Below are 20,793 nucleotides of genomic sequence, written 5' to 3' on the forward strand. Positions count from 1 at the left end.
ATACATACATACATACATACAGTACTTTCCAAGCAATTAGTCTCGCATCTCCAGCTCCAGATCAAGCTCCATCGAGCATCTTTTAAACCCCATTTGCGCCTACGACCACGACACCACCACCACCACCCACTACACACACCACAGCACAATGCTCACCCGCCGCACAACCCTCCTCACGGCCCTCCTCGTCGCCAGCACCTTCGTCCTCTTCCTGAACGTTGATTTTTTGTCAAAATACGCGGGGTCACCACTTGCTGTGCCTGTTGCGCCTGGGGGGTTCCCCGCGGGGGCGCCTGGGGGGGAGGGACTGGGAGATGGGGGATGGCCGGCGGCGCCGGAGAGGCCGCAGGTATTTGGTGATGGGGGGTTGGCTGTTGTTAATGATAAGGATGGTGGGTTGGGGGGGTTGAATGGGGATGGCGGTCTTGGTGGTTTGGGAGGGGATAAGGATGCGGGTTTTGGGGGGGACAATAAGAACGCTGGTCTGGACGGATTTGGGGGAAACAAGGACAGTGGTCTTGACGGCCTGGGGGGAGATAATAAGAACGCTGGTCTGGACGGCCTCGGTGGCCTCGGTGGCCTAGATGGCAACAACGAGAGCAAAGAAGCTGGCAACACCGCGCCAATTGACTTCCCACCCTCAAACACCGATAGCACCACCATCGCCGTCCCTCCCGCCATCCTCCCAGAAACCACCACCACCAACACCAACCCCAATACCAACCCAGCACCCACCAACGCCGACGGCTCTCCAAAAAACACCTACTTCGACCAAGCCTTCTCGGCCTCCCCCCCCACGCCCTACGACTTCCCCGCCCTCACAGCGCAATGCGCACGCACGCACTGGCGCACCGACGACGTCTACCTCCAATGCGGCGGCATGGCCGCTGGCCTCACCTCCATCATGTCTCAAGTCAAAGTGTGCTTAAAAATGGCCTTCGAAGCCGGTACCGGGCTCGTCCTCCCCAGCATGCCGCTGCGCGACTCGGAGCACCTCGAGCAATTCAACCTCATGAACCAGGATGCGTATATGACGTACGACCAGTGGTTCGATGTTGCGCACCTCATGGACTCCGTCAAGCGCGTGTGTCCGCAGATGAAGATCGTGCACCCGGCGCAGCTTGATACGGCGGAGTACCCCGTGAAGAATAAGTGGCTTATCAAGCTCGAGGATGCGAAGGGGTATAGGCAGTTCCAGAGCTATTTCTGGACTGGGCGGCCGTTCGCGACGTTCTTCGATGAGCAGTATACTAAACTCACGCAGCTGGATAAGTTGAATCCGCATAACAAGGCTGCTGTGGAGCAGGGGGCGCCGGCGAAGAAGGGGATGACTGTCGTGAAGATGTCGAGTAACTTCCTCCTTTTCCGCATTACCGACGACCCGACGGGACAGGATCTGAAACTCTGGAACGACCTGGGCCATCTGATCCGCTTCACGCAACCGACGCGCGATCTCGTCTCCGCGCTCCTCGGCCACGTATCACGCCCGTTCTACGGCGTGCATTTCCGCGTCGAGAAGGACACGATCTGGTCCTCGCTCGAGAACCAGCTCAAGGTCGACCTTGACGCGCTGGATAAGGCGTGGGGGATGTTTGGCACCCCCGGCGGGGAGAAGCCGCTCGTCTACCTTGCGTGCGGGGACCAGGAGCAGGTTGCTAAGTTTGTGGAGGCGGGTAAGGCGCGCGGGTGGGAGGTGACGCATAAATGGACGCTTGCTGGGGGGGATAAGACGACGCTTGAGAAGATTGATGCGCTGCCGTTTGATTTTCAGGGGGCGGTGGATATGGGGTTTATGGTTAAGAGTGAGTTCTTCTTGGGGATTACGGGGAGTGCGTTTTCGAGCACGATTGGGAATGCGAGGGATGTTACGGGGAGGTATAGGGGGAGTTCGTTGTTGTTGGGGAAGGGTGGGGATGGGGGGGCGAGGACGCATTTGTTTAATGATGGGGATGCGAGTCTTTATGCTTGTTGTTTGTGAGGTGGGGGGTGAATGTGGTTTGTGAGATTTTGGGTTGGAGTTTTGGGAGTTTTAAACGAAAGGCTGGAGGCTTGAGTTTTGGGGGTGGGTGGGGGTTATTTTTTTGCGTAAAGCAGGGTGTATATATTATAAATTTAGATTCTATATAGATGAGGTGCAAGACATTGAGGATGTTATGAGTTTAAATTTCTTCGTTGTGATTATAAATCTGTTTTGTAAACCTCAATATCGTATTTCCATTCATATTCCACAAAAACAAACCACCAGTTTCCGAACAATCCACAAGTTCAAAATCTTCCATTTCCGTAATATATAATCTATAGCATTCCATCATCCTATTTCTCTATTGTGAACGCCCAAGACCGACCTGGACCTCCATGGAGACCACCCATGCCGCTATGTCATAAAATGATCATGGTGCGTGATGTCTGGCTTCGGATCTGTCATCTAGTTGGTGAAGGTCTGGGAATTATGCACTGCCGTCACTAGTTTTGAGTTCTGATGCATCATTTGAGGTGTTTTGTAGATTGATCTGTAGAACAAGATGAATAAAGCGTGTCCTGCTGTGTCGTTGCTGTGAAAACTCCCCATGCACGTTAAAGCCACAATCCCCATCCACGTCAACGCTCAACACAGTGGCAGTGAAAGAGTTATCCTGCCCTCAGAACCACAACCGTCAAAACCACACAAAAGAAACCCCCAAGAACCGTCAAAACAAACAGAGACTACAATCACAATTCACAAGAACCGACATTTCAATTTCAAATTTTCCATTTCCTATTCTAGAGTACGACACAGTGTGGAGGCTTGATTAACACACCATGCCCCCCTGATCGGAAACCAGCGAGCAAACACGCCATCACCAGAGTCTGAAAACCATCCCAAACACCCTCCCATGATATTTGCCCACTAACACCCAGTACCAGGCGCCATCACGAAATGAAGAAGTTGAAAGTCCGATACCAGCCCATCCGAAACACCACGCCAGGCACTCATGCCGACAAACAAACAAACGAAACAAAAGAAGAACAATACCCATAGGCGGGCAAGTCTTCATCCAGACCCACGCGCATCCCAAAGGAGGAGAAGCACGGGAAAAGAAGGATCTGGATACGAAGTGAACATAAGATATATTGGCAGACCGGCAGCTCGGAGCTGCACCCGCATCGCGTCGAACCCGGGTAGTAAGGGGGTTTGAAAGGAGACACGGGGGCCTGAAAAAAAAAGTAACAATCGAAGACATACGGAAGAACACCGACGCTAGATACGTGAACTCGAAGTAATGAGTTAGGCATGTGGAGGTCGGATCAAAGGACCACACACGAGGAACACTATCTTTGCCATGGACATGCTTTGTTGGAATCTGAACAGTCGAGAAAATACCGGAGTGAAACAAGATGCGGCACGAATAGAGTGAGTGCGTGGTCGAGCTGGCAGCTTAGTTGTTGCTGCTGCTACCCGTGGATCTAGCCTGCTGCTGCGAAATCATAAGCGCCTTGCGACGACGCTCGTATTCCTCAATGTCTGCAGCCATGTAGTTATAGGTGATGGGTCCGGGCTCTGGTGAGATTCGGAGCTCCTCGCGCAGACGATGGTAATGCTCCAACTCCTCGGGCTGGATAGGCTTGACAACAGCCTTGCCAGGGCGTTTTGGATCCATGTCATGCAAGTCGTACGGGGATGACTTCTTCTTCTTGTTCTTGCGCGAACGGGAACCTGGGGTTGGGGCACCTTCAACATATGGTGGGATGTTGTTGTGAGGGATCGTGATTGGGAGACCAAAAGCATGATTCCATGGGTTGATGAAGATCTGTTTGAAGACACGTCTGCAGTGGGCGCGCAGATAATTGCATGCATCAGTTGAGATGCCGATGTAGATGCAGGCATTGAAGAAACCCTGAAGAGGCAGAAGAACAGCCTCCGCGATGTTAAGCTCGTACGACACCAAGGCTGGATTAACTAATGTCGCAATGCGGTTGGCGGTGGCCGGGACCTGGTGGTGATTAGTCTTCGTGAATAAATGGGGGGAGGTCAAGATGGTGAGGTGTGAAGGCGGGGAGAAATTGTTCGGAGGAAAGAAATTAGAGGGAAGGGAGGAAGACATACCCAAGTAACGATCATAGCGGTGAAAAACATCAGGGCACACTTGAGATAGACCCAGGCGGCGCGGTCGGCACTGGACACCTCCTTCTTCTCCTTCTTGGCCTTGACCTTGGCAGTGGATTTACCTTTCTTGTATTCCTCGCGCTCGACGGAGTTAGCTGCGTCCGAAGTGACGTTGATATCGGTGGTGACCGCAATATGGCCCTCCTCTAAGACGGAAGGACTGCCAACAATGGAGGCGGCCATAGAAGCTTGGTTCCTGGAGGCTTGGGCGGTTAATTCATTGAAGCGGGCTCGGTTTCGGAAGACAATTCTGCCCACAAGGATGTAAATAGTCATCGTGGAAAGAAGGACAACCCTAGGAAAAGTGTTAGTAAGAGGTGGAAACATCGAGAATGAGAATGGCTGAAATGTGAGGGGAATCAATGTGGGAATAAAACGAAATCTCAGTCAGGGGTTGAAGACCAACAGAATATTATGTGCTCAAGTGACATGGCCGTATAATGAAAAAATAAGTAACATCAACGATTAAATTATCAAAGTAGGATAGGCCCTATCCACAAGTGTATTAAGGTTCGGAAATGTCCAGATCGGGAAGGGAGGAATAGATCAGGGGATGTATAAGTTCGCCAACACAAAATCCGCAATGGTGGGAAAATTCCAAACAGCAAAAAGTGCGCAGTAGGGTCAAAGTCGCCTGTGAATAGATCAAAGGCGAGATTGAACCAAAGCAAGAATAGATCAAGGCGAGAGTGAACAAAAGCAAGAATAGATCAAAGGCGAGAGTAAACCAAACCAAGTTGTGTATCGAAGCCAGAAGCACGTTGAAATGGTGAAGAAAAAGAAAAACAAGACTAAAAGAAATGAGAAATTGTGTCCAAAACTCACCAGACGGGGCCATAGAAGGTGGCAATACGGAGAAAGTTCCATTTGACGGTCACCCAGCACCAGAGCTAAAAAGCTATTAGCCACATAAACGAAGGTGACATGTTTGCTTTGAGAAGAGTATAGATCGAGAAGGAAAGTATGGAAGGGGGGGGTGGGGGAAACTTACTGTAGCATTCCCAAAAACACGACCACGCTCCTCAGTTTGAAGCAGCACAAATACGATTGATGGAATAGCCGGAACTCCATAGTTGAAGACGAGGTAATATTTCTCGAGAGCCAGGAATTCCGTTGGACCATACTGATAGAAGAACGTGAGGAACACATTCAAAGCCATAGAAAACATCCAGAGAGCGTCAGCAGGCATGAACCTAGAAGCAGTGTTAATACAGATGCACGGATTTGAGGTCCGATCTGAGTAGAAGTTTATATTGAAGTAAACTGGGAAGGAGCAATAGAAATGGTAGTAAAGATGAGGTACTCACATTTGGATAATGAAGGCTTGAAACTGGCAGAGCGATGAATTTTGACCAGTCAAGATGCTAGAGCGTGAGATTAGAGTGGCTAAGTTCGTAACGAGGTTGCCAAAGGTAGCGAAGAAGACCAATCTGTTGATCGGCTTGCGGAAGATCTTCATCGAAGAAAACGTTACAATGACGAAAAAACAGCCTAGAATAGAGAACACCGAAGAGATGCGCTCAGCGAGCTGAATATTAGCGAGCTCTTGCTCGGTGAAGTAAAGTTTCTTGGCCATTGTAGCTGAAACAAACTGTATGAGCTGTGAAGATTGAGGTCGGCGAGTTGAATCGTTTGATTTGAGTTGATGAAGATTGATTAAACAGGTGCATCAATGTGTTGATGAATAGAATGAAGTGAGCAAGTGTTGGAAGAGGCAAGAAGTAAAAGGGTGAAGGAAGCAAAGAAGTAAAGTGGGTGAAGGAGATGAAGAAGTGAAGAGGGTAAAGGAGATGAAGAAGTAAAAGAGTAAAGGAGGTCAAAAGGTTGTTGTGGGCGGGAGGAAAGTTTATGATAAACAGAACCGCTGAGAAGGGCGGAAGCGTGTTGTGAACGTTTGGCTCGCCGAGAAAACGAGCGGGCCAGAACTGAACCAAGCCCGTTTCAGTGATTGACAACAAGAAATATGTTTGATTTCTGGATCGGGCAAAGTGCGGTCTGGAGGTGGTTCTTCCTAGTGGAAGCGTTTTCGCCTGGCGCGGAGGAGGGGGGAGGGGGAAGACAGCGGGGGGCGCAGGGGACGCGGCGAGAGCATTAGAGGGGTTGGCACAACGGCAAGAGCGGCGAGAGCGGCATGGCCTTCTTCTTCTTTGTTCTTCGTATCCTTAAGACGAACAATCGTTCGCAGTCATCATGCTGTATATATATATGTATATATCTCTTCTTTGTTCCCTATAGCTTTATACGAGCAATCGTACTCTCGTTCGCTGTCATACCGAATATATATCTGCCTCGCCGTCATAGCCGATAGGAACCTGACCACAGGAGCGAATACAATATAGACGTAACTTCATAAGAGCACCAGCTTCCTAGAGATATCCTGCAGCAGATATTCTCAAGCACGTCTCATCCGTTCTCATTCATTGATCCTCCTGCGACGATCTTCCCATAGCGATCCTAGCCAAGAAATTCCACAACCCCAGAATGACAGAACCCAGGCAAGATCATATCATATTTTGGCTTTCTCGTTCATCCGCTGACAAGGAACAGAAGTTTCACTGCCAAAAGAACAGGGCGCCAGGGGTATCTGAAAAGCCATAACAAAGCACAGGGTCCGAAATATGGTGGCCAGGAACACGGCGTCAGTTAGTTCAGATTCGGCCAGCCTGAGGTAACCGTCACCACCTATCAACCACTTCCTGCCCCAACCTGTTTCCCTTCTACCAATACACCCGTCACCGAAGACATGTCTTGCCTCGGATATGACTAGACCTAATCAGTCTTCATTCTCTGCCAGCCCATGTTCTCTTGCGTCAAGCAGTCTGAGGTAGGGGGGTAGGAGGAGATGGCGATCAGCAGCAGTGGAAGGGATGTCTAGCATTTGACAGCTTGGTCTTGCTTGAACTTGCTTTCCCAAGCGGCCTCTCAAACCAAAAATGGTGAGCCGTGCCGTCTTTGGACTTGCCTAGCTGGCTATGGGTGCGGTGGTGGTGGCGATTTGGTGAAGTGAGGTGACAATGGTGATGTGTACAAATGATTGGGATTCTTGATGCGGCTGGAATCCTCTGGGGCTTCTATGGATAAAGCTGATGCTGCATTCAGGTGTTGATATGGGGCAGCGCGAGTGGCCTTCAGAGATCCCTTCTCATCTACCACATCAGCCATATCTCACCCTCCATGCTGGCATGGGTATGGGTGGATAAATCAGTGGTTCTGGTCCTTGCTTGGTAAATCAGGTGCTGGATGTGCATCTCCTTTGTCTTCATTTTCTCCCTGGAATACAGTTGCTACTGCCATGGGATGGGAACTACCCTGATTACTCCTGAGAAACATCTGTGAGTACTCTGCTCTCTACATATCTCACAGTGTGACTAACATATAGCTGATATACACCCTCCACCTTTACCCATGCAAAGGTCACATCCTGTGAGAAAGCCCAGAGAGTGCGATGAGAGAAAGACAAGACAAACAGTGGTTGTGGGCAAGGAGTAGAGAGACCGGGGAAGCGGGGTGCAGCATGGGGTTGCAGTTGGACAAGTGAAGCTGGTGTGGGGGAAGCAAAGCTAATAGGGGTAAAATAAGGGCAAGGAACGATGGTGGCTGTCAGCACTGGGGACCTGGGAGACAGCAAGGGGCAAGAGCAAACGTCTGCTGTTCCTGGCGCTAGCCAAGAGCAGCTAAAGGCGGGAGCGGGTGGCTGACAGCCGGAGGCAAAGAAGCGGAGCCACGAGCGAAAGAGGAGTGGCAGAACAGTGTGGCCATGTGAGTCTGCATCTGTGGCAGCTATTTGAATTTGAGGGAGAGCAAGGATGGGAGGATGGGAGGATGGGATAGAGGATATACTACAATCCTCTATGGAACATGTAGGAGGGCAAACTACAAATCTTCACGCATTTGAAGTTTCCAGTCCTTGGCTGTGAGGTGAATGGATGGATGTTGAGAGTATGAATGTAGGTAAAGGGAAGGGCAGGAGAGTGACAAAGGTAGCAGAAACACGACGACGATGACAAGGCCCAAGGGATGAGAAGGGATGGTGTGAGGTTTCAAGCAACAAGAGATGGTCCAGAAGAACTGACACTCACATAAACCATCACTCTTCTCTGCTGTATGCAGAGTATAGTGACAGAATCCCACCAAAGGCACATTAATCATTCATCATAATCACTCCATCCCAGAAACACTTGAATACACGGTTTGTGAAACTTCAAACCTCACCTCACCTCACCTCACCCACCATCTCACCCACCATCTCACCCATCCCATACGCTTGCATCCCACATGCACCATCTCTGAGAGACCCGATGAAGCAGAATAACCGTTATTATTAGGCACCACAGCTAGGGATCCCAATAGGTGATGTTGCAGGGTGCCGTTGGGATTCTCTGTCTTCAGTCGAGACAACCAGCATCATCGACGTTGAAGCAAAGTGGTGCACGGACCACCGTCGCGTCTCCCCTCACAACCTTTGGAAATAGCGCGACGAGCTCCAAATTGACGTCTCTCCCAGCCAACATCTCGACCCACAATGGCCGATAATATGGACGACGAGACGCGCGAGGTAAGATACCAGTATCCCCACATTATGTGGCTGAAGTATTAACGCACCCGCAGCGCCTCAAGGCCGCCCTCTGGTTCTCCATCGGCAAAATCGTCGATGCCGAGACCCTCCGCCTCGGCGTAAACGCAACCCCCCAGTTTATCGGTGCCCTGACGGAGATGGTGTGGGCGCAGATTGGTAAGCTACTTTAAGATACGCATCACGGGCACGGGGCGAATTGTGCTGACAACTCCTCCCCAGAAAGCGTGTCCCAGGACCTCGAGAGCTTTGCGAAGCACGCTGGTCGCTCGACGGTCACCACGGATGATGTGCTGCTTGTTACGAGGCGGAACGATGCCCTGCATGATATTATGAAGGAGTTTATTGATAAGGAGAAGGCGGCGAGTGGGAAGGGGAAGAGGAGGCAGTGAGGTCGTTCATCGCGTGCGTGGGGGAGAGGCGTTTGCGGCGTTTGAGGGTTTACGGGAGATACACAACCATGCTTGCTCTGCAGGCTGTGCACACGATATAGGACGAATAAATGACAATAATCTATATATGAGAGCCCTTCGATTGGGAATGGAGTTTAATCTTCGAGAACCTGGGCCGCGTCAATTATGGATCCGAAATCCCGGACCACCGAAAGGGGATCGTTGGCGGCGCCGTACTTCTCGACTAGGAACATTTCCAACTGACCTTGAAGAAACCTCCCTCTGCACACGGTCTTCCACCTAACGTCAAGGTGGACCTTCTTTAAGAAACAACAAAAAAATAAGGATATTTTCGGGATTTTTGGGGTTCTTTTCCTTGGTTAAGGTGGGAGTTTGGAGGTGAACTTGGAGTGCTGGTGATGATCTGGCGGGTTGTCTAGGTCAGGGTTTTTTAAAAACCCAGCCACTTCTGGAACAGTCTTCTACTAAGGCTCATTCAATGTGAAGAGCACGGATGATACTTTCCTCGAACTTCCTGGTTGGACAAAAGGTGTTGTGTGGGTGAATGGTGTTATTATTGGTTGTTACTAGACTGTTGGTCCTCAGCAGCAGCTAAATCTTCCAGGCGACTACCTGAAGAAACGGAATAGTGAGACTACCGTGCTGGTTTTGGAGCCGAATGGGAATCAAGCTCCGGCTAAGGGGATACAGGTGCGGAGTTGGAGTAATAATCCTGATCCTGATGCTCTGTGATGATCATGGGCGGGTACGGTTATAATAGTCTTAAAAAAAAGATCTATTCATCATCCTGGGAGTTTGAATTTGAGATATACAAACTTGATCAAGATTTTGATGCTACCGCCCCCTAACTAATAACACAAACCACCTTCCCCTTAGTCCCATTGCCCTCCAGCAACTCATGCGCCTTAATCACATCCTTCCAATCAAATACCTTCTCAATCTTAACCTCCAAATCCCCCTTCGCAAACGCCTCCAAGTAACCCTCCAACTTCCCCGTCAGCTGCGACTGATACTTCTCATCACGGCTTCTCAAACTGCTTCCCTCGTATCTAAGCCTCTTCGCCAGGAACAAGCCGATGTTCGTTTCAGCTGGCAGGTTGACGCCGCCCATAAGTCCCAGGTTCGCGATGCGGCCATCCTTTGCCGCTGCCTTCAGGTTATCCGCAAATGTCGAGGCGCCCATAAAGTCCACGATGACATCAATCCCCTTCCCTCCAGTGGCCTTCTGTGCCTCTTCTCCCCAGCCCTTCTGCGTGGTGTCGAAGCCACCAGCGGCGCCAAATGTGTCGACGCACCACTTGACCTTCTCCGGTGTGCGCGAAGTAACGTAGACGGCGGATGCACCAGCGAGTTTGGACAGCTGCATGCCAGCAATCGAGACGGAGGAAGCGCCGGCGTGCCAGAGGACGCTGTCCCCAGGCTTGAAGGCGCCGATCAGGTGGAGGGCTTGTGTGGCAGTCATGAAGGTCTCTGGGATTGCAGCAGCGGTCACCCAGCTTAGTGTGCTAGGCTTGTGGAGGAGAGTCGCAGCGGAGACGGTGATGAATTCGGCGTAGGCGCCTGGGAGGGGTTAGTATGTGTATCAACCTCGAGTGGGCAGTGGGTGGGAGACACACCTCCATACGCGAGTCCAAACACCTCATCTCCAACCTTGAACTTCCCCTTCTGTGCTTCGGCACCTAGCTCCTCTACGACGCCGCTGAACTCGACGCCGAGGATCAAGCTGATGTTCGGGGGTAGTGGGTATTTGCCCTCTCGCTGGAGGAGGTCCATGCGGTTCAGCCCGAAGGCCTTGACGCGCACGAGGGCCTCGGTGGGCTTGGGCAAAGGTTTGGGGACAGAGGAGTTGAGAAAGAGAGCGGAGGCAGGACCTTTGCCATTTTTGATGTCTGGGGAAGGGGTTAGTGGGGTGAGATGAGGGGAAGGAGAGGGGATGCGGGGTACCGATTGCGCGCATTGTAGCCATGATGGGCAGTGGTTTGGCTGTTTCTGGCTGGAGTTGGTGGATAAAGTGATTATAGAGGGGAATTAACGAGAACAATCAATTTGAGGGACAATTTTTTTATTGTAGATGTATTTGAAAGTCGAATTTGAAAGATGGATTGGAGAGCATTTCTAAGCAGCGCGGGGCAGCTTGGAGCTTGGGCCATGTGCGGGGATGACGTATAGGTGAGAGCGGAATCAACAACAACCGCGGATACCGGATGGGAAGGAGCGACTAAGGGAACAAGCGAACTACGGAAAGAGCGGGATAGGGAAAGAGCGAAGTACGGAAACAGCGAACTACGGAAAGAGCGAAATACTGAAAGAACAACCAACGGAAAGGGCAGGCTAGGGAAGGAGCGGCCCAAGAGCAAGAGCGGCGGCCTAGACCGCGAGGGAAGAAGCGACCGCTGAGGAGCAACTGCCGTTCAAAAGAATCTAGTGTTGCATTTACGTGAGTATATTATAGATATGTAAATTATTTGATTATATTTATTTACCATGGTAGTTCAACCCCCAAACCATGCCGAGACTCTACATAGCCATGTATGAGGCCGGAACCGGGAACTACGAGCACTGGGCTCTTTGTCTCGACGACGAGGACGGGAATGTACCGACCATCTTCGAGGTTAGCGGCGAAGATGGCACCTTTGAGAAAAGCGCTGTTCAGGATGAGCCAGAGAACAGGCTCTTACACAAGCGAAACCTTGCTGTTGGAGAAGTTAACGAGCGTGATATCCCCGAGTTGCTGAAAGTGATTGATGATGCGAAGGTGGATAATGAGACCACGGAGTGGAATTGCCAGGACTATGTGATTGAACTACTAGAAATGCTTTATGAGGAGTGCATTATTGACGAGGATGACAAGGAGTATAAGAGGGGTATGAAGAAGGCGAAGGATAAGTATTTTGGCCCGCTATAAAATGCTGTTTTTACATTGCCTGAAATGCGAGTGATCTATTATAATATACACGCGCCCTACAACCCGTTTGTTGTATGCGTCCAAATACACGCCGAAGCTGGCTCATCATTTCTCCTCGGGCCCCTTTCCCACTACCGCCAACTGATACGTCGCCAGCTGCCCCTCGGTCATGACACTCGGACTCCCCACCATAACATCCTCTCCCCTATTATTCTTCGGAAACGCAATCACATCCCTAATGCTCTCCGTCCCTGTCATAACCGCCACCATCCGATCCAGCCCCAGCGCCATACCCGCATGCGGTGGACACCCGGCCCTGAGCGCCTCAAACAGGTGCTTGAAGTCCGCCAGCCGAGCCTCTGGCATACCCAGCACCTCGCGCATGATCCACTCCTGCATCTGCGCATTGTGGATACGGCGTGAGCCACCACCGAGCTCGACGCCGTTGAGGACGAGGTCGAAGTGGTCTGCGACTACGCGGAGGGGGTCGGAGTGGAGGAGGTCGACGTCGGCGGGGGTCTTGGGGGAGGTGAAGGGGTGGTGGGTTGATGAGAAGCCGGCGGTGCCGCCTTGGCCGGGATCGGTGGTGTTAGAGGGGGTGAAGAGGGGGAAGTCGACGATCCAGAGGAAGTTGAAGGATGGGTCGGGGTCGATTAGGTCGGCGGCAATGGCGGCTTTGTGGATGTGGCTGCGGAGCCGGCCGAGGGGTGTGGAGCCGCCGGATAGTTTGACGTCTCTGGGGCGCGCTTGGAGGATTATGAGATCGCCTTGTTCAAGCGGTTCGCGTGTAGTGGGTGGTGACCAAGTGTTGGTCTCTGTTGCGGGTGCTGGGTTCTCGGGGGACACCTCATTCGTAGCGGCCATAATTTTATCCACGATTGCTTGATCTTTAGAACTGGCCGGCTCTTCCACACCCGCCCCGTAAAATGCCCTTATACTTTCGAGCCCCTCGTGGCCGAATGCTGCGAGGCCTTCTAGTGGCTTCATAGGGTCGTAGATAAAGACGCCAGGTCCGCCATCAGGGTTGTCGTGGAATGGACGCATTTCGGGCGAATCCATGATCGTCTTCACAAAGGCACCTACTTGCCTTGGGCTACAGTTCAAATTGATTTTGAAGATATCGACAATGGGGTCTTCTAGCGAGGTAATCATGCTCTTCAGGTTATCCGGAACTATGCTTTCAACTCTGTAGGTCTAGAATGGTCAGATAATGCAGTTTCACGGGATTGATAGACCTACCAAGTCTTTGATACGGAGGTCCGGTTTATCGACACCGTGGAACCTCATGGCATTGTCGTATGTCATACGCATAAAAGGGGCTGATGGCACATCTCTATCAGATCCTGCCCATAGCTTTTGCCTTAGTTTCCACATGTCTACAATAAAGCTTTCCATCCTCTTCATTACGCCGTCGGCATTTGTAAAGGCCATCTCCATGTCCAGCTTGAACCGCGTCAGTAAAGAGCACTCCTATCTGGGTATGGAATACTAACCTGGGTGAATTCGGGCTGCCGATCAGCCCTAAGATCTTCATCACGGAAGCAACGAGCGACTTGGAAATATCTGTTGATACCACTCGCCATAAGTACCTGCTTATACTGCTGCGGGCTTTGCGGCAGCGCATAAGCATGTCCAGATGTGCGGCTTGGCACGAGAAACTCTCGCGCGCCTTCAGGTGTAGATTTGAACAGTATAGGCGTCTCAACCTCGTGGAAATCTGGGAGTGCTGTCCGTATACCCTTCAGTACCTCGCTCCTGAATATCAGACGTTTCTTGAGGGTCTCGTCGAATCGTATTTGCAGATGCCTCAGCTCTGGCCCGTATGTTGCATCTTCTCCCAGAAGAATATCTGCCGGAAAGTCGTTTAGTGACTGGACAGAGTTTATCAAGAGCTCATATTCTCGAGGCGGCTCTTGTTTCCCATCCTTTGTCGGCTTGACGTTCTTCCACTGGAGAGTACCGACGACTTCTACTGGAGTGTTCGCCCTGGCAGCCTTTAAGATTTTGTGTGCGTCGGGGCTGTTATCTCGCAGAGAGATGAGTTGGATAGTGGCAGCTCCGTCGGACAATGGAACGAAGGTCATCTTGCTGGAGACGTTCCGTACATTGCCAAGGGCGCCCTGCACTCGGACGGATTTCCCGATGCTATTGTTGTCGGGGGATTTAACGATGGTAGCCAAGTTGCTCAAAGAGGGAGATTCATGGCGCTGGACTAGGTGAGAGGACAACATTAGCTGCGGATTTCACAAGTAGTAGGGACTGGGGCAATATACGGGTCTCTTTGAATTGCTTCATCCATGGTAACTCGTTCGCGCCAATTGTATTTGCTCCGCCAGCGGCATCAGCAGACAATGGGAAACCATCTGCGGCGCCGCCCGTAGGAAGCCCTGCTAAAGTTCTCCGTGTCAAACCAAAAGCAGCAATGGCCGATGAGCCACTATTAGGCAAGACATGGGATACAATCCTGGCGCCTACTCGAGGGCGGCAACATGCCCTCAACATTGGTTGTGAGATTTGCAGGATATGGTTTCGGTATCATATACAAATAATCAAATATGGCATGCGTAAATACAGCGATAATGAATGTGAATAAATAAGTGAAAGTAGTAATACAGGCCGAGATGGGGATGGAGGTCGGCGAGGCTGCTGGAATAAAATACAGGCACTTACTCAGCCTTGCGTATTAGCCACATATCCAAGGCAACAATATTCTCGCTAACGACCTTTTGCGCTAAGATCAAATAAATACCGCCCGTAGTGTAGAATTTCGATCTTTATGACCTTCCAAGTTTTAAACAGTAAGTGATTGCTCGCTCCCCCAGCGATATACTTTCATCCAACACAGTGCAACCTTGCTAACTCATGTCTGTTACAGAATGATGAAAGCCTAGCGTGTTTTATATGATATGGCTCCCTCCTCGCCGAGCTTCCGAACTCTCTCTTCACAGGGCTTCAGTGGTTTGGTTGCAAGGCGAGGTTGGGAGACGTGAAATCAGCGTTCGCCACACCCCCCTTGTTAACAAGCGGACGCGAATACGGCATCTCTGATCCTTCAAAGCCTTGGAAGGGCGCATTCTTTGATTTTTGTTGTTGGTTGGGGCTCGTGGAAGCGCCTGTGGAAGCGCCGTTGGTGGTTGGCTCCCACACGGCCGGGGCGGTGCTGTGTCAGATGCAGACATGACCGGCAGTGTTGGGGATCATGGGAAAAACAGGGCGACAGGCACCATTTCAAGTGTTCTGATGTCTGAAGCCTTGATATCTCTAGAATTTTTTATTTTGACCTGTGTCTTTGATTTCTTCGTTTTTAGCCGTAAGTTAGATATCCCCCAGCGCGCCGGACTACTACGGATTAATCGCAATATGACTTGTATTCTTCCGCTTTACAAACAATCTGTTCTAAATTACCTGGTGTGATAATGATTATAAATTAAACGTTGGAAGTAATAAGATTAAACGCTCATATGTATGCTCCGGAGTGCGGTGCGGGAAAGGCGGCCGCCCACTTACGTTGGGCCACATGGATTTGATGTTTATGACGCTCATCCTCAAGTCCCCGGCTCAGCCCAAGCTTTGTTCAACGAACAAACAACAACTTCGCCTCGACTACCAACAACGACCTTCCAGGAGCGGCCACGAATACATATAGGGCCATTCTGCGCTCGAATCCGCAAATCCGAAGTGAACTTTACCTTGCCTACAAATCCCCCGCACTCACGATGCCGGCTTCTTGGTAGATGAGATCGGGAGACCCCTACATTATTGACCAGGATTGACACGAGCTTAATCTTGCGATTAACAACACCACGTCCGTTTGCGCGCCCACGATCTACAGCATTCACGAGGCACCAAAGGCTTCTTTAGCCGTTTCTACATCGGCTAGGATTTGCAGCGGCACTTTCTATGCGCACATTCTCGCCATTGACTGTTCGTCTCTTGCCGGAAACCTTGGAGGCTTAGCCCATCGACGGTAGGCCCGTGGCATGAAACCATGTCAAGTTCATTCGAGAAATCTGTGAAGGGCGCGACAAAGATAAAGGTGACTTGCCCTTTCTATCCGCTCAATGGCGCTCTGTCCTATCCAGTACTGACCGTGTCGCCCTCTCCCAGCTTGCCCCGCCGAAATCAAAATACATTGAGCATATCCTCATCGCAACACATTCCGGTGAACATGGCGTCGCAGAAGTCTTTCGCGCCCTTCAGAACCGGTTGCGCGACTCCACATGGACGGTGGTTTTCAAGGGTCTTATAACTGTACACCTGATGATTCGGGAAGGGTCACCCGATGTTACGTTGGAGTTTCTATCAAATCACAAGAACATGTTGGCTACAAGCAGCTTCACGGACGGTATGTACAAAGCCTGGCAACCCAAGCGTATGTGCAAGCAGTGTGTCACCGCGAGTCGGATATGGTGTATCGTTCAGGAATGATTTCTTCGGGCACGTTACTGATTGTTCTACAGTTCAAACGCATGGCAAGAATATCCGCCACTATTCGAGCTATCTGACTGAACGAGCGCGAGGATACCGACATAGCAAATGCGATTTTGTCCGAGGAGCGGAGAATCGATTTCAAAAGTTAACTGTCGACAAGGGCTTATTGCGGGAGACCGAACTCGTCCAACTCCAGATCAGTACGCTGCTGAAATGTGACGTAAGTTGTCCATATGTGAAGAGAAAGGTGGATCTCTAACACTCTACAGGTGCTTGATAATGAGCCCGAGAACGAAATCACAATCACTGTATTCCGTATGCTGGTTCTTGACCTGCTGGCTCTTTACCATGTCATCAACCAGGCAATGATTGCCATCCTAGGTATGCTCGACTGGTTATATTTGTTGTATGGTGACGCTGATACAGTGTAGGTCAATTCTTTGAAATGACAAAAACAGATGCCCAGAGAGCTTTGGAGATATACAGAAGATTCACAAAGCACACGGACCTTGTAGTTGCATATCTTGGTACCGCACGGACATATGAGCACAAGACACGAGTTGAGGTACCAAAGCTTAAGCATGCGCCTGTGAACTTAGGGAAGCAGCTGGAGGACTACCTCGCCGACCCCGATTTTGATATCAACAGGCGTCAATATCTGGCGGAAGAAGAGGCAAAGAAGAAGAAGAACGGCACATTCAAACCATTTCTCACTGCACAGAAGACAGGCGGTAGCTCTTCTCGTGTTGATGAAGCAAAGGCATTCCCAGATGCCAAACCAACCAAAGAGACGGCAGCCATCACGACAAAGGCACAACCAGCTCCGCCTAAAGGTCCCGCGCCAGACTTGATAGATTTCTTCGCCTCCATCGAACAAAAACAGGAGCCCCTCGAAACTGCACCGCCACAACAGCAGGTAAATGCGCCCAACTTCACAGGCGCCCCGCAATTCCAAGGACAACAGCAGCAACCTATGCAGCAGCAAGCTATCCACCAACAACAGGTATTCCAACAGAATGGATTCATGCAGCAACAAACAGGCTTCCAGGACCCGAACCAACAGCAACAACAGTTTAATAATGGATTCGCACAACCTCAACCGATGCAACAACCGCAGCAACTCCAACCTAACATGACTGGAGCTGGCTTCGGCGGGTACACCCCGCAACCACAAGCATACCCTTCAAACTCCCTCTCCCCAATCAATCAAAATTCCCTCTCACCCTTCCCCGGACAACCACAACCACCCTTCCAAACCGGCCAACAGCAACAAGTCACAAACCCCTTCCGCGCAAGCATGATGATGAACCACGCCGCGAGCGCAAGCCCAACGACCATGGGCCAGAGTACCAGCCACACACTCTCCCCCGTATCGCCTCAAAACACAAACCCCTTCGCCAAACCAGCCTCCGCTCCTCCTGGCGGGCCACAAGCACAGCAATACCAACCAACTGGCCCCACTGCGAGCCCATTGCAGCCCGCGCCTACGGGGACTAACCCGTTTGCGCGACGACCTGGGACGAGCGGTGCGGGAACACCGGGCGGACTGGCACCGCAACCTACAGGCACGAATCCATTTAGGCAGAGTGCATTTGTGAATACCGCGACGGGGATGGGATGGCAGAATAATCAGGCGCCGATTGGTGGGGGACTAGACTCGATGCCGACTATTGAGGTGTTTCCGAGGCCGGCACAACAGCAGCCGTGGTCGCAGTAGATAGGATGACGAGGGGGAGATGGAGATGGGCAGGGGGGGGGATGGGTGATGGGTTTGAAACCTTTCATGGTGTGGATGGATTTATGGAATGAGAATGGCAGTGGAGGGAGCGATGTGGACTTGACGGGGGTTGGTATAGCGTTGATTTTAAGTCAGAGATGGAAGATTTGACAGGGCAGAGGTAGAAAGGTAGCTGGCAAGCTATAGCTCTGGGATAGGATACGTAATACCATTTCGAAAGGCGGCATGGCTCAGAGTGAACTTTCTTTGTCTTGATATATTTGATGATTCCCTGACCACCCACTCAGCTTCACATGGCGCGATTACAAGGTAACATATATTATTAAATGCGACAAAGGTACGGTAAATATAAAGGGTGAAACGAATCGTCATGGCCATTGAGGCCAACATGCCAGGTCCACGACGTCAGAGGGCCCTAAACTTTGATCTTGGACCAAGCGCGAAGATGAAAAGCGAACTTTCCATCATTTTGGTTCGCTTGTTCCTGTTTCTCCAGCATATCTTTTTATCACCAGGAGGGATACATCTACATCCCTCAAAGCCACCCAACCTCAAATATACAATTCATATTTCCTATCTACCTACTGTCTCCCAAGCCTCGCGGCCATAAATCTACTCACTTTCTTTGGCCTTCCTTCGTCATCATACTCGTCAGCATATTCTAGTATCGTTCCTTCATCATCAACCTTCGCCTCTTTCTTTTTGAATCCTCCCTCTCGCTGAATCATTCGGTTCCTCAAACGGTGAAACTCCGTCGAGACCTCCTGGTGCAGCAAGCCTGGATCAAGCTCATCTGGTCCCGTTACATCACCAGTCTCAACAACTTCTCTCTCCACAACTTGTGTGGCGAGCGTTGCATTTTCAGGGCCAGTAGGGACGGTTCGTTCACTTCGTGACGATTGGACTGGTGGCTGGGGAGGGATGAAGCCCTGAACAGGGTGGGCCTGTCGAGACGACTTAAACCGGGAAACTATCTTCCCGGTTGGAGGAGCAGGTGCTGCGACAGCGGCTGGTTGGCGCTCGACAATATCTGTGAGTGGTGCTAGGACAGCAGTAGGTTTTGGGGGCGTTGGTTTAGCAGCGGGTTTAGCAGCGGGTTTGGTTTCGGGCGCCGGAGAGACGTCGACATCGTCGGCGAAACGAACTCCCTTCTTCCCCTTCTTTGCTGTCTTTATTTCTTCCTCTGCCGGCTTATCAGGCGATTGTAGCTTCGCCGCACGATCCACATCCTCCTGGGTGATCCTAATCTGGGCGATCCCTGCGTCCGGCTCAGACCTTTCCGTAGATACGTCCGATGGCGGTTTAGGACCGAGATTCTGCATCATCCGCACGCCCAATTTCTCCTCCAGTTCGCGCATCCGCTGGTGCAGGTCATCATCGACAACCTTGCGGGTTGAGCGGCCAAATGCATCCTCATCATCATCGCCATCGCTGAACTCGTCGTCGTAGCCCTCGTCGTCCTCGGACCACTCGCTGCCTGATTCTAGGTCGAGCTCAGCGACAACGGCGCCGATTTCAGACATGGAGTACTGGAGCATTTCGCGTCGGAGAGCTGCCTCCTCTTCGCTCTCAGAAGTGGGCACAATAGGCGCATCCGGGCCAGTTGAGGGTAGAGGTTCGTTTTGAGCTTTGGAGAGGGACATTATTTCGGCAATTCGAGTCTCGGTTGCGGATAGTTCGGATGAGGGCCCAGGTTTCGTGTCTTCGGTGAAGGTGACGCTCTTCTTCCTGGGTTGGACACTAGGACGTATGGGTGCTGCATCTTCGGTGACCGCGCCGGTGGGCTCTTTCGGTGAAGGTTCAGACGTTTTTGGCAATACGTTTGTCACATCGTCTTCCTCCACTTCGGCATCGACGGGATCCAACCCTCTTACTTGAATCTCTTCTTCGGTGACGCCGACCTGTCGTAGGACATCCAATAACTGTTGTTTCTCGCTTCCTGGTGTATTCGTCTTGTAGTTTATCACATTTCCTTCATCATCCAGCTCCTCTATGATCTCCGTCAATGGTAAACCCTCTTCATCTCTTGCACTGTCTTCCAGCTCTTCAGACACCATCCCCACCTTCTCCAGCTTATCTTCCGCCGCATGTAACTGCTTCTCGGCTGTTTTCACATTCTGTGCCACATAGTCGATTCTCCGATCAAGTAGATTGATGATCTGCGCAGCATTCCGCTGTTCACCCTTAAGATTTAAAATGTCGTCTATTTCGACAAGAGTCACCACCTGGCCGTTGAAGTTTTGCCCTATCGCCAGGAGGTCTGCGTTGGTGGGAGATGAGAGGGCTTCGATTTCTTCTTTCAAGCCCTCATACTCCGCGGACCAGAGTTGCCATGTCTGAAGAGCTTTTCGAAGCTGGGTAATTTGTGTCTCGAGCAGCAGGCGGTGGCGCTCTAAGTCTTGGAGGGCGTTGTCATTTAACGGCTGTGCCATGGTGGCGAATATTGCGGGCTCAACAATGTACAGTTGTACGGGCCATATAATTCAATCTTCGGCTTTGTTGAACTTTACCCAAATTGATTTTCTCTTTCACAATTGGGAGCAAGCTGTTCCAAGAAGAAAGGCTGGTGTCTGATGCGAACAATAAATT

The 20,793-nt window shown here is 51.0% G+C and overlaps 8 protein-coding genes across 8 annotated transcripts; 4 read left to right on the forward strand and 4 right to left on the reverse strand.

Moving 5' to 3' along the window:
• VE01_03475 (uncharacterized protein) lies at window positions 1-1,978 on the forward strand (the record flags this gene model as incomplete). Its single annotated transcript, XM_018272964.2, has 1 exon — window positions 1-1,978. Exon 1 carries the CDS (start codon window positions 149-151, stop codon window positions 1,976-1,978), a length of 1,830 nt encoding a protein of 609 aa, XP_018132365.1. The 5' UTR covers window positions 1-148.
• An 854-nt stretch (window positions 1,979-2,832) lies between these two features.
• Window positions 2,833-5,728, reverse strand: VE01_03476 (uncharacterized protein). The gene is made up of 5 exons (XM_018272965.2): window positions 5,452-5,728; window positions 5,136-5,337; window positions 4,970-5,034; window positions 4,085-4,439; window positions 2,833-3,971 (listed from the first exon to the last, which is right to left on the reverse strand). Exons 1-5 carry the CDS (start codon window positions 5,718-5,720, stop codon window positions 3,417-3,419), a joined length of 1,446 nt encoding a protein of 481 aa, XP_018132368.1. The 5' UTR covers window positions 5,721-5,728; the 3' UTR covers window positions 2,833-3,416.
• A 2,938-nt stretch (window positions 5,729-8,666) lies between these two features.
• On the forward strand, window positions 8,667-9,109 carry VE01_03477 (uncharacterized protein; the record flags this gene model as incomplete). The annotated part of the gene is made up of 3 exons (XM_018272966.1): window positions 8,667-8,699; window positions 8,753-8,876; window positions 8,940-9,109. The coding sequence occupies 3 exons, from the start codon at window positions 8,667-8,669 to the stop codon at window positions 9,107-9,109; spliced, it is 327 nt and encodes a 108-aa protein (XP_018132367.1).
• Window positions 9,110-9,857: 748 nt separating this feature from the next.
• VE01_03478 (uncharacterized protein) lies at window positions 9,858-11,202 on the reverse strand. Its single transcript, XM_018272967.2, has 3 exons — window positions 11,075-11,202; window positions 10,747-11,019; window positions 9,858-10,690 (listed from the first exon to the last, which is right to left on the reverse strand). Exons 1-3 carry the CDS (start codon window positions 11,094-11,096, stop codon window positions 9,975-9,977), a joined length of 1,011 nt encoding a protein of 336 aa, XP_018132364.1. The 5' UTR covers window positions 11,097-11,202; the 3' UTR covers window positions 9,858-9,974.
• A 146-nt stretch (window positions 11,203-11,348) lies between these two features.
• Window positions 11,349-12,066, forward strand: VE01_03479 (uncharacterized protein). Its single transcript, XM_018272968.2, has 2 exons — window positions 11,349-11,567; window positions 11,622-12,066. Exon 2 carries the CDS (start codon window positions 11,637-11,639, stop codon window positions 12,033-12,035), a length of 399 nt encoding a protein of 132 aa, XP_018132363.1. The 5' UTR covers window positions 11,349-11,567; window positions 11,622-11,636; the 3' UTR covers window positions 12,036-12,066.
• VE01_03480 (uncharacterized protein) lies at window positions 11,962-14,661 on the reverse strand. The gene is made up of 4 exons (XM_018272969.2): window positions 14,309-14,661; window positions 13,529-14,247; window positions 13,275-13,478; window positions 11,962-13,229 (listed from the first exon to the last, which is right to left on the reverse strand). The coding sequence occupies exons 1-4, from the start codon at window positions 14,535-14,537 to the stop codon at window positions 12,141-12,143; spliced, it is 2,241 nt and encodes a 746-aa protein (XP_018132225.1). The 5' UTR covers window positions 14,538-14,661; the 3' UTR covers window positions 11,962-12,140.
• A 919-nt stretch (window positions 14,662-15,580) lies between these two features.
• VE01_03481 (uncharacterized protein) lies at window positions 15,581-18,542 on the forward strand. Its single transcript, XM_059463533.1, has 5 exons — window positions 15,581-16,071; window positions 16,143-16,380; window positions 16,496-16,686; window positions 16,736-16,847; window positions 16,898-18,542. Exons 1-5 carry the CDS (start codon window positions 16,024-16,026, stop codon window positions 18,181-18,183), a joined length of 1,875 nt encoding a protein of 624 aa, XP_059319858.1. The 5' UTR covers window positions 15,581-16,023; the 3' UTR covers window positions 18,184-18,542.
• On the reverse strand, window positions 18,492-20,749 carry VE01_03482 (uncharacterized protein). The gene has a single exon (XM_018272971.2). It carries the CDS (start codon window positions 20,634-20,636, stop codon window positions 18,786-18,788), a length of 1,851 nt encoding a protein of 616 aa, XP_018132227.1. The 5' UTR covers window positions 20,637-20,749; the 3' UTR covers window positions 18,492-18,785.
• Between the last annotated feature and the right edge of the window lie 44 nt (window positions 20,750-20,793).

This window comes from Pseudogymnoascus verrucosus (genome assembly GCF_001662655.1).
Source record: "Pseudogymnoascus verrucosus strain UAMH 10579 unplaced genomic scaffold scaffold_11, whole genome shotgun sequence".
Taxonomy (NCBI): domain Eukaryota; kingdom Fungi; phylum Ascomycota; class Leotiomycetes; order Thelebolales; family Thelebolaceae; genus Pseudogymnoascus; species Pseudogymnoascus verrucosus.